Source organism: Passer montanus, unplaced genomic scaffold, assembly GCF_014805655.1.
Source record: "Passer montanus isolate IOZ18808 unplaced genomic scaffold, ASM1480565v1 scaffold177, whole genome shotgun sequence".
In the NCBI taxonomy this organism is placed as follows: domain Eukaryota; kingdom Metazoa; phylum Chordata; class Aves; order Passeriformes; family Passeridae; genus Passer; species Passer montanus.
The window spans coordinates 257,652-269,058 of record NW_024365048.1 but is presented as its reverse complement, the minus strand read 5'-3'; the positions used below and the strand labels follow the sequence as shown (position 1 = coordinate 269,058).

At 60.4% G+C, this 11,407-nt stretch overlaps 1 protein-coding gene across 1 annotated transcript in view; it reads left to right on the top strand.

Moving 5' to 3' along the window:
* The window catches only part of SND1 (staphylococcal nuclease and tudor domain containing 1), a 79,204-nt gene that overhangs the window by 52,353 nt on the left and 15,444 nt on the right, over positions 1-11,407 (top strand). The window contains exons 13-16 of the mRNA XM_039704571.1: positions 199-309; positions 1,585-1,657; positions 2,810-2,951; positions 9,150-9,259. Coding sequence (XP_039560505.1) covers positions 199-309; positions 1,585-1,657; positions 2,810-2,951; positions 9,150-9,259 — 436 coding nt within the window. The remainder of the gene's footprint in view (positions 1-198; positions 310-1,584; positions 1,658-2,809; positions 2,952-9,149; positions 9,260-11,407) is intronic.

Genomic DNA, 11,407 nt, shown 5'->3' with positions numbered 1-11,407 from the left:
ACTTCTTCCTCATATCTGGGACTGGGGTAGGTTGGGGTGGGACTGGGGTAGGTTGGGGTGGGGCTGGGGTAGGTTGGGGTGGGACTGGGCTAGGTTGGGGTGGGACTGGGGTAGGTTGGGGTGGGACTGGGGTAGGTTGGGGTGGGGCTGGCGTCTCCCCGGCCCAGTTCCCGCCCCAATGCAGCCCCGTTCCCGCAGCAACATCGCGGAGGCGCTGGTCAGCAAGGGGCTGGCCACGGTGCTGCGCTACCGGCAGGACGATGACCAGCGCTCGGCACACTACGACGAGCTGCTGGCCGCCGAGGCCCGGTGAGCACGGACCCTGCTGGCCCCCCTGTGCCCTCCCTGTCCCCCTGTCACGCCCTGTGCCATCCCTGTGGCTCGAGGTGATCCCCTCGCGGCGCTGCCCGTGTCCCTCTGTCCCGTCCCAGCCGTCTGTCCCCGGCCGTGTGTCAGCACACGAGACCCGGCTGTGCACAGCCCAGCTCCCCACGCAGAGGGTCCCGTGTCCCGGTGCCCCCCGTGCCCACAGGGAGTGCTGTTCCCACCCCTGGGAGCCCCCCGGGGGTCCCCATGTCCCTGTCCCTCATCCCCCGCTGGCCCTGGATGGCCACGGGCACCCTTCCCTGCCGAGCCTGGGAACGGTGGGATCTCAGCTCCTGGCTGGCAGCGGATCCCGGCACGGTGCCGAGAGCCGGGGAGAGCAGCTTGGAGGGGGCTGCGGCGCCTTCCCGGCGCTGGCTGCTGCGGGAAAAGGCGGATCCATCCCGAGAAAGCTGCTCCCGTTCCGCCCAGCCGGGCCCGGGCGGTGGGCGGCCGGCAGATTGCTCGGAGGCTCCTTCCCAGCGCCTGGAATGTGCCTTTTGGGAAGCCTGGCAGGAAGTCAGCAGCTCGGAGCTGCGGAGGGGGCACTGGGATACCGGGATACAGGGATGGGATCAGGGCACCTGGAGCCAGAGCCACACTCCAGGGTTGGGGTTCAGTCTGAACATTCCCAGGTGGAGGAGCTGGATGTTCCCACCCAATCCCAGAGGTGGCTCATCCGTGCCTTTGGGAGCTTTGGCACATCCCAAATCTGGGATCGTGCTGGCAGCAGGCAGAGGAGCTGGCAGCTCTGGAACAATGCCAGGAGCAGCAGGGATGGGATGCTCTGGGATTCAGGTGTGGTGCAGGGGCTGGAGCAGTCTGGGGGATCCATTCAGCATTCCCAGCTCTTCAGAGAGCCTGGAGCCACATCCCAGACCATGGGCTCTGCCAGAATCCCGGCACACTCCGGCCTTTCCCAACCCTCCCGGCCAGGCCCTGGAGCAGGAGGGGACACTCCAGGTGGGGACAGAGAGCTTGGTGGCCTCATCCCGGGGGAACATCCCGGGGGAACGTCCCAGCCCTGCATCCCTGTGCTGGGACAAGGCTGGGGTGTGGGTGTGGCAGCAGCTCCAGCCTCCCGCGGGTTTCCCAGTGCCCTCCACGTGTGGCATTCCCCATCCTGGCTCGCGGGGTGCCCTCTCTCCACGCCCGGGATGAGTCCTGCAGCCCCTCCTGCTGCGGCTGGAGCTCATTCCCGGCGCTCCCTCTCCTCTCCAGGGCCATCAAGAACGGGAAGGGGCTGCACAGCAAGAAGGAGGTGCCCATCCACAGGGTGGCCGACATCTCTGGGGTGAGGATCCCCTCGGGCCGCGGGATGGGCGGGAATAAAACCCACGCCATTGTTTTGGGAGCTGCTGGGGGGTTTTCCCCTTTTTCCCTTGGATAAATAAACTGGGAGCTGCCCCATAGCCTGGGAACCAGGTGCTGGGAGCCAACACTGGAATGCCAGTGGGAATCTGGGATTGCCGGGCTCTGCTGAAGGAATCTGGGATCCCCACACCTCCCAGCAGAGCTCGTTATGTTTTCCTCAATTAATTGACATTTTCAAGGATTTTTTTTTTGAGCCCTTCCGTGTTGGGAGGGATGGATCCCAGGAAAGGGGAGTGATGGGATGCTCCATTAGGGATGGGGGAAATGGGGAAGTGGGGCCGGTTCTGTCCTGCTGATCCAGGCCCTGTGTGAGGGAAGGATGGGCTTTGGGGTGATTTGGGATTTTGGGATGGATTTTGGGTGGATTTGGGGATGGGTTTAGGGAGTAATTTTGGATGTGTTTTGGCAGGATTGGGGATGTATTTGGGGTGTGTTTTGGGATGTATTTAAGATTTATTTTGGGATCTATTTGGGATTTTTGGATGTGTTTTGACATGTATTTGGGATGTGTCGTGGGATATTTCGGGGATTTTGGGATGGGTTTGGGATTTTTGGATGTATTTTGAGATGTGTTTTGGGATATGTTTGGGATGCATTTTGGGATATATTTGGGATGTGTTTTGGGATGCGTTTGGGATTTGTTTTGGAATGTATTTGGGCTTTTTGGATGTATTTTGAGATGTGATTTGGGATGTGTTTTGGAGTATTTTTGTGATTTGGGGATGGATTTGGGGTATATTTGGGATGTGTTTTGGGATGTATTAGGGATTTGTTTTGGGATGTATTTGGGATTTTTGGATGTGTTTTGAGATGTGATTTGGGATATGTTTTGGGATGTATTAGGGATTTGTTTTGGGATGTATTAGGGATTTTTGGATGTATTTTGAGATGTGGTTTGGGATATATTTGGGATTTTGGGATAGCTTTGGGCTGTGTTTGGGGTGCAGGGCCCATCCCGAGCTGGAAGCGCTCAGCTCCGTGCCCAGACGTCACCCCCAGCCGGCGCAGGGCACACGGGGCGGCCCCGGCGGGTCAGGATTGCAGGGAATTGCTGAATTCCCGTTTCCCGCAGGACACGCAGAAGGCGAAGCAGTTCCTGCCGTTCCTGCAGCGCGCCGGCCGCTCCGAGGCCGTGGTGGAGTACGTGTTCAGCGGCTCCCGCCTGAAGCTCTTCCTGCCCAAGGAAACCTGCCTGATCACCTTCCTGCTCGCAGGTGAGCCGGGACCGGCGCCGCGGGGTTCCGGGATTAGCACTGTGGGATCCCGGGATGGGCACCGTGGGGTTCTGGGATCAACACTGTGGGATCCTGGGACTGGAACTGTGGGGTTCCAGGATTGGCACCATGGGATTCCAGGATCAGCACCGTGGGGTTTCTGAGATCAGCACCGTGGGGTTCCTGGGATTGGCACCTTGGCATCCCAGGATCAGCACTGCAGAGTTCTGGGATCAGTACCATGGGATCCCGGGATCGGTACCATGGTGTTCCAGGATCAACACTGTGGGATCCCAGGATTGGCACCTTGGGATTCCCAGGATCAGCCCCGCGGGGTTCCGGGATCAGCACTGTGGGATCCCAGGATTGGCACCATGGGATTCCAGGATCAGCACCGTGGGGTTCTGAGATCACCCCCATGGGGTTCCTGGGATTGGCACCTTGGGATTCCCAGGATCAGCCCCGCGGGGTTCCGGGATCAGCAGCGGAACGTCCCCTGGGCTGGCACAGGAACATTCCCTGGATTGGGGCATCCCGGGATGAAGGGTGGGAATTAACGCTGGAGCTGCCTCGGGTCAGGCTGGGAGTGGGGGGGGAGGTTGGGATTGGGAAGGGTGATCCCACCCAAAAAACTTGGGAGCAGGTAGGGAAGCACAAAATGGGGAGAAGGGAGGGAACACCGGGATGGGGATGGGGATATAGATGGGGATAGGATGGGTTGGGAATGAGGAGCAGGATGGGGAGGAGGATGGGAATGGCGGTGGGAGTGGTGATAGGATGAGGATCAGAATGAGAGTGGGGATGGAGATGGGAATGGGATGGGGATAGGATGAGGATGAGGATGGCAATGAGGATGAGGAAGAATTCCATTTGCGTTTCAAGGATCCAGTTCCAGGATCAAACACTGGGAAAGATAGGAGTGGCTCCCTCACAGGGAACGTTTATCCTGAGGGGAACGAGGATGGAGTCGGTGGTTCTTTGTCCTTCCCTTTGCTCCCAGAGTTGGGAATGTGCCCTGTCTGTCCCCCATGGACACTGGGATGGGCCTTTGGGAATGGGGGCTCCATCCCTGCTCCCAGTGCTGCTGAGATCCCTGGTGCTGCAATCCCTGCTCCACAGGGGAGTCCCTGTTCCGTGGGCGCCCTGCTCCGTGGGCATCCCTGCTCCATGGTTCTCCTCTCTGGAGGTCCCTGAGCCACGGGGATTCCTGCTCCATTGGGACTCTTGCTCCATGGTCCTGCTCCAGGGGAGTTCCTGCTCCGTTGGGATTCCTGCTCCACCCTGCTCTGTTCTAGAAGGATGGATCCCCAAGACCATCCCATCCCACAGAATCCCATGATCCTGGCGGGACCTTCTGGCTTTTATTTTCCCTGTTTTTTGTTGGATTTCTCCCCGGTGCCATTCCCAACCCTCCTCTGCCAAGCCAGGAATAGGATAAATATCCGCCTTTTATCAACGCCTGCCTTTTTTATGGATATCAAATGCAAATGAGCACCAGAAAGAGATGCCAAGTCCCTTAAAATGTGACTCCAGGGATGCTCCCGAGGGAGCTCATCCCGGCTTTCCAGCTAAAATAGATCCGTCAGAGCACTATAAATATGTGCAAATACAGGCGCCGGTTTAATCCCGAATTCCTCTCTCCCAGCAAAACTCGGGAGCCTGACGCCTTCCCGGAGCGGGGGCTAGGAGCGGGAGAATTCCCGCGGGATGAGGGGGCACCTCTGGGGATGCTGGAGTGGCCAAGTGGCTCCAAGGGGTCCAAAATTTTCCCTGGGAGCTGCGGGATTGGGATGGGAAATCCGGAGTTTTTCCGTGTGAGCATTCCCAGCCTGGGGCTGTCCCAGTGCTGCTCCCGCCGGGATCCAGAGCGGATCCTCGGCGTTCCAGTCCCACTCCCACAGCTCCCGGTGTCCCCTCCCTCCAGCTCACCTCCCCTGCTCCCAGAATCCATAAATCCTGCGGGAGATCGATCCCGGCCCGGAGCCATCCCAGATCCCGGCCCGGCTGCGGCTCTGCCACAGCGAGGGGCAAAGTGCTCAGATCCCTGGAATCAAGGCTGGGAGGGTCCTTGCTCCAAGGGATTCTCCCTGAAAGATCTGTTCTGTCTGTTCCCACTGAGGGCCGGGGAGGAATTCCTCCTGGAATCCTGGTGCAGGATCCTGCAGGGGTGCTGTGGGATGCTCTGGGATGCTGTGGGATACTCTGGGATGCCTTGGGATGCTTTAGGGTACCCCAGGGCTGCTGCGGGGCACCAGGAATGCTCTGGAATGCCCATGGGATGCTGAGGGATGCCTTGGGATGCTCAGGATGCCTCAGGGTTCTCCGGGATGCTGCGGAATTCTTGCCCCCATCCCTGCAGGGCTGACCCCGGGATGGGAGCAGCCCCACAGCCGCCCCCTCGATCCCCGCCCGGCCCTGGCTGGGCAGGACTGTGCTGGCAGTCTGTGGGAAGCCCAGGGGAGCGCGGTGGCTGCAGCACTTGCACCACCCAAAAAACTTGGGAGCAGGTAGGGAAGCACAAAATGGGGAGAAGGGAGGGAACACCGGGATGGGGATGGGGATATAGATGGGGATAGGATGGGTTGGGAATGAGGAGCAGGATGGGGAGGAGGATGGGAATGGCGGTGGGAGTGGTGATAGGATGAGGATCAGAATGAGAGTGGGGATGGAGATGGGAATGGGATGGGGATAGGATGAGGATGAGGATGGCAATGAGGATGAGGAAGAATTCCATTTGCGTTTCAAGGATCCAGTTCCAGGATCAAACACTGGGAAAGATAGGAGTGGCTCCCTCACAGGGAACGTTTATCCTGAGGGGAACGAGGATGGAGTCGGTGGTTCTTTGTCCTTCCCTTTGCTCCCAGAGTTGGGAATGTGCCCTGTCTGTCCCCCATGGACACCGGGATGGGCCTTTGGGAATGGGGGCTCCATCCCTGCTCCCAGTGCTGCTGGGATCCCTGGTGCTGCAATCCCTGCTCCACAGGGGAGTCCCTGTTCCGTGGGCGCCCTGCTCCGTGGGCATCCCTGCTCCATGGTTCTCCTCTCTGGAGGTCCCTGAGCCACGGGGATTCCTGCTCCATTGGGACTCTTGCTCCATGGTCCTGCTCCATGGGAGTTCCTGCTCCATTGGGATTCCTGCTCCACCCTGCTCTGTTCTAGAAGGATGGATCCCCAAGACCATCCCATCCCACAGAATCCCATGATCCTGGCGGGACCTTCTGGCTTTTATTTTCCCTGTTTTTTGTTGGATTTCTCCCCGGTGCCATTCCCAACCCTCCTCTGCCAAGCCAGGAATAGGATAAATATCCGCCTTTTATCAACGCCTGCCTTTTTTATGGATATCAAATGCAAATGAGCACCAGAAAGAGATGCCAAGTCCCTTAAAATGTGACTCCAGGGATGCTCCCGAGGGAGCTCATCCCGGCTTTCCAGCTAAAATAGATCCGTCAGAGCACTATAAATATGTGCAAATACAGGCGCCGGTTTAATCCCGAATTCCTCTCTCCCAGCAAAACTCGGGAGCCTGACGCCTTCCCGGAGCGGGGGCTAGGAGCGGGAGAATTCCCGCGGGATGAGGGGGCACCTCTGGGGATGTTGGAGTGGCCAAGTGGCTCCAAGGGGTCCAAAATTTTCCCTGGGAGCTGCGGGATTGGGATGGGAAATCCGGAGTTTTTCCGTGTGAGCATTCCCAGCCTGGGGCTGCCCAGTGCTGCTCCCGCTGGGATCCAGAGCGGATCCTCGGCGTTCCAGTCCCACTCCCACAGCTCCCGGTGTCCCCTCCCTCCAGCTCACCTCCCCTGCTCCCAGAATCCATAAATCCTGCGGGAGATCGATCCCGGCCCGGAGCCATCCCAGATCCCGGCCCGGCTGCGGCTCTGCCACAGCGAGGGGCAAAGTGCTCAGATCCCTGGAATCAAGGCTGGGAGGGTCCCTGCCCCGAGGGATTCTCCCTGAAAGATCTGTTCTGTCTGTTCCCACTGAGGGCCGGGGAGGAATTCCTCCTGGAATCCTGGTGCAGGATCCTGCAGGGGTGCTGTGGGATATTCTGGGATGCTGTGGATACCTCGGGATGCCTTGGGATGCTTTAGGGTACCCCAGGGCTGCTGCGGGGCACCAGGAATGCTCTGGAATGCCCATGGGATGCTGAGGGATGCCTTGGGATGCTCAGGATGCCTCAGGGTTCTCCGGGATGCTGCGGAATTCTTGCCCCCATCCCTGCAGGGCTGATCCCGGGATGGGAGCAGCCCCACAGCCGCCCCCTCGATCCCCGCCCGGCCCTGGCTGGGCAGGACTGTGCTGGCAGTCTGTGGGAAGCCCAGGGGAGCGCGGTGGCTGCAGCACTTGCAGCCGCATCCCTCATTAATCCGTCACGGCTTCCCGGGAAGCGCGGCACAGCCGCGGATTCGGGATTAGCTGCTATTTTTAAAGTGCTGGAGAACTTTTCCGGGTGCCAAGCGTCCCCTCCCCGCTCCCGCCAGCATTCCTGGGGGTTGAGCGTGCCCAGCCCAACCTTGGGAGCTTTCCCTTTTCCAGAACTCCCCTCAGGTGGGCTTGGGAAGCGCCAGAGGCCGGGGAGGATCCGGAGCGGGATCCCAGCCCGGAGCAGCCGGGAGCTGGAGGGGTTTAAGGATTCTGCTGCTTCCTCTGCCCTTCCCTTGTTATTTTGAGGGGGAAAATTCCATTGTGGTCCATGAGGCCTGCTGGCCCCTTCCGTGGAGGAGCAAGGGCAGCTCCAGCCCCTCATTCCCATTCCCAGCGCGGCACTGGGGGATGCTCCTTGCTGGAGAAATTTGGGATCAGTGCAGGATCAGGATCAGAGCCAGGGTCGGGATCAGAGCCGTGCCAGAGCCCACCCAGTGCTGGAAGGAGAATCCTGGGGTGATCCCAGATCTTGGGGGCACCTGATGGTTCCAAATTATGAACAAAGATCCCAGGATTTCCTGCTCCCCATCCCACATTGTGCTGTGTTTCCCAGAATTCTCTTTTTCCAGAAATCCCCCTTTCCGTCCCCATTTTTGGGGACAGAGGATGTGTGTGCCATGAAGGGCAGGGACAGGGTTGGGAAGCTCCTGCTGGATGCCCTGGAAATGGCTTCCCTTGGAGACAGCACGGCCTGGGAATGGGGACTGGGATGGGATGGGATGGGATGGGATGGGATGGGATGGGATGGGATGGGATGGGGATGGGGATGGGGAAGGACCTGGTGGCACAGGGACACAGTTGTCCCTCAGGATGGGCTCTGGGCACTGCCAGCTGCTCCTGGCAGGATCTGTGTCCTTGTGTCCCTGGGTGTTGGTGACACTGATGTGGCCTTGGGGATGTGGCACCTCCTCACTCGTGGCTCCAGCTTGGAGCTGTGTTCCCAGCACTTCATTCATTATGCAAATTATGTAAATGATCATTAATAATGCAGGACTTCCCTCTGCTCTGAGCCAGGGCAGGGGGATCCCGGGGGCAGCGGGAGAAGGGGGCAGGGGAGCGGCTGTGACAGAGGGATGGGGGCCTGGATGTGTCCCCATGTCCCCATCCCTGTTTGTCCTCATGTCCCCATCCCTGTTTGTCCTCCTGTCCCTATCCCTGTTTGTCCCTGTGTCCCCATCCCTGCAGACATATCCTCCTGTCCCCATCCCTGTTTGTCCCTGTGTCCCCATCCCTGCTGGTCCCAGCCTGTCCCACAGCCGTGCCACCCCTAGACCCTCCCAGAGCTCCCCACATCTCCCTTGATTCCAGTGTCCCCTTCCCTCCCAGCCCTTCCCAGGGTGCCATTCCCAGGTCCCATTCCCATGTGCCATTCCCAGGTCCCATTCCCAGGTCCCATTCCCAGGATGCCATTCCCATGTGCCATTCCCAGGCCCTGACCCTGCCCAGTTTTCCCTGGGTGCCATTCCCAGGATGCCATTCCCGGATGCCATTCCCAGGTTCCATTCCCAGGTCCCATTCCTGGGTGCCATTCCCAGGGTGCCATTCCCGTGTGCCATTCCCAGGTGCCATTCCCAGGTGCCATTCCCGTGTGCCATTCCCATGTGCCATTCCCAGGTGCCATTCCCAGGGTGCCATTCCCTGGGTGCCATTCCCAGGTGCCATTCCCAGGTGCCATTCCCAGGTGCCATTCCCAGGATGCCATTCCCGGGATGCCATTCCCAGGTCCCATTCCCGTGTGCCATGTCCAGGCCCTGACCCTGCCCGCTGTTCCCGCAGGGATCGAGTGCCCGCGGGGAGCCCGGAACGTGCCGGGGCTGGCGCAGGAGGGGGAGCCCTTCAGCGAGGAGGCCACGCTCTTCACCAAGGAGCTCGTGCTGCAGAGGGAGGTACGGCCGGGGCCGGGCGTCGGGGGACCCGGGGGATCCAGGGATCCAGGGGGATCCAGGGAGATCCGGGGGGATCTGGGGGCAGCAGCCGTGAGGGACCGGAGGGTGAGCTATGCCCACAGATCCTGGGGATACCAGGAGTATCTTGTGGGATTTGGAGAGATCCCGGGTGGTTCTGGGAGATCCAAGGTGTCACCAGCAGATCCCAGGGGATTCCAGGAGATCCCAGGGGGTACTGAGAGACCTGGGCAGGTGCAGGATGGATGTGGGGTTGGATTCTGGGTGGATCCCCCTGTTTGAACCTGTTCCCGTTAACGTCTCCGAATATTAAAATTCCCTGGAACTCCTGTGATTTCCCTGATTGCAGCTCTGGAGCTCGGGGCCCATTTTGGGTAATTTTTGTGTGATTCACAATTCCGAGGTGGATACTGGATCCTTCCCCCCCCCCGTCGGCTGTCACGGTCCTGCTGAGCCAAAATTCAGGGACTGGTGCTCCCATCCAGATGTTGGCACTGGTGCAGATGTGGGCATGGATAGAGATGGGAATTATGGATCCAGATGGGATTTATGGATCCAGATGTGGCTGTGGCTGCAGATGTGGCCACAGCTGCAGTTTTGGGCATGGATCCAGATGTGGGCAGGGATGCAGATGTTGACACGGATGCAGCTGTGGGCAGGGGTACAGATGTGGTTTCTGGATGCAGCTGTGGCTGCAGATCCAGGTGTAGGCAGCTGTGACAGCTGTGGCCCTGGATCCAGGTGTTGCCATGGGTGCAGATGTGGACACAGGTGCAGTTGTGGCTGTAGACCCAGATGTGGGCGTGGATCCAGATGTGGGCGTGGATCCAGTTGTGGGCGTGGATCCAGATGTGGCAGCAGCTGCAGGTGGTGCTGGCTGCAGGGACACGGGAATGCAGGGACACAGGGATGTGGGACATGGGGACACAGGGACAGAAGGACGTGGAATGCTGGGACACAGGAACATGGGAACAGGGGAAAATAGGGGTGTGGGAATGCAGGGACACGGGCACAGGGATGCAGGGACATGGGAATACAGGGACCTGAGGATATGGAAACACAGGGACAGGAGGACAGAGGGTGTAGGGATGCAGGAATGAGGAGAAACAGGGACAAAGGAGGACAGGGACGCAGGGACAGGAGGACACAGGGCCACATCCCTACAGGGGTGCAGGGATACAGGAACGTGGAGAAACAGGGACACGAGGACACAGGGATGCAGGGGTGCAGGGATCCAGGAACATGGAGAAACAGGGACACGGGAGCGCAGGGACACGGGGACACTGCAGTCGTCCCCCTCCCTGCTCAGCACCTGGCGCTGCCGGGAATTGCTGACCCGCATCCCAAGGGCTCTGCTCGGCTGCCTCGGCACATTCCGCAGGCTCCGCGCTGCGCCCGCCCGGGAGCGCCGCGGCACCGAGGCCAGGGGGAGCCAGGGCGCTTCCCGGGAATGCCATGGGGAGGCCATGGGAAGATGGGCTGCTGCCCAGGAACGTGGAGCTGGGATGGCAGGAATTGGGGATGCAGGGCAGGAGTTGGGGATGCAGGAATTGGGGATGGAGGACAGGAACTGGGGATGCAGGGAAGGAATTTGGGATGAAGGGCAGGAGTTGGGGATGCAGAGCAGGAGTTGGGGGTGCAGGGCAGGAATCAGGGATGCAGGGCAGGAGTTGGGGGTGCAGGGCAGGAGTTGGGGATGCAGGACAGGAGTTGGGGGTGCAGGGCAGGAATCAGGGATGCAGGGCAGGAATCTGGGATGCAGGGCAGGAGCTGGGGGTGCAGGGCAGGAGTTGGGATGCAGGGCAGGAGCTGGGGGTGCGGGGCAGGAGTTGGGGGTGCAGGGCAAGAATGCCGTGGCAGGGAGGCCCTGGGAAGCCGGGATGCTCCCAGGCCAATTCCCGGCTCCGGCTGCAGGTCCCCGCACGGGTCCCCGCGGTTCCCACGGTGGCCCCGGCCGCGTTCCCGCCGGCAGCCGAGTGCTGCCCACCCCCACAGCCGTGGGATATTTTTATCCGGCGGCTCCGGCTGCTGCTGACTCACGGGCCCGGAGCCGCCGCTGACGAACCGGCCCCGCGGCGTGGGGAGCAGGGGGTGCTGGGTGCTCCGGCGGGACCGCGGCTCCCGGAGCGC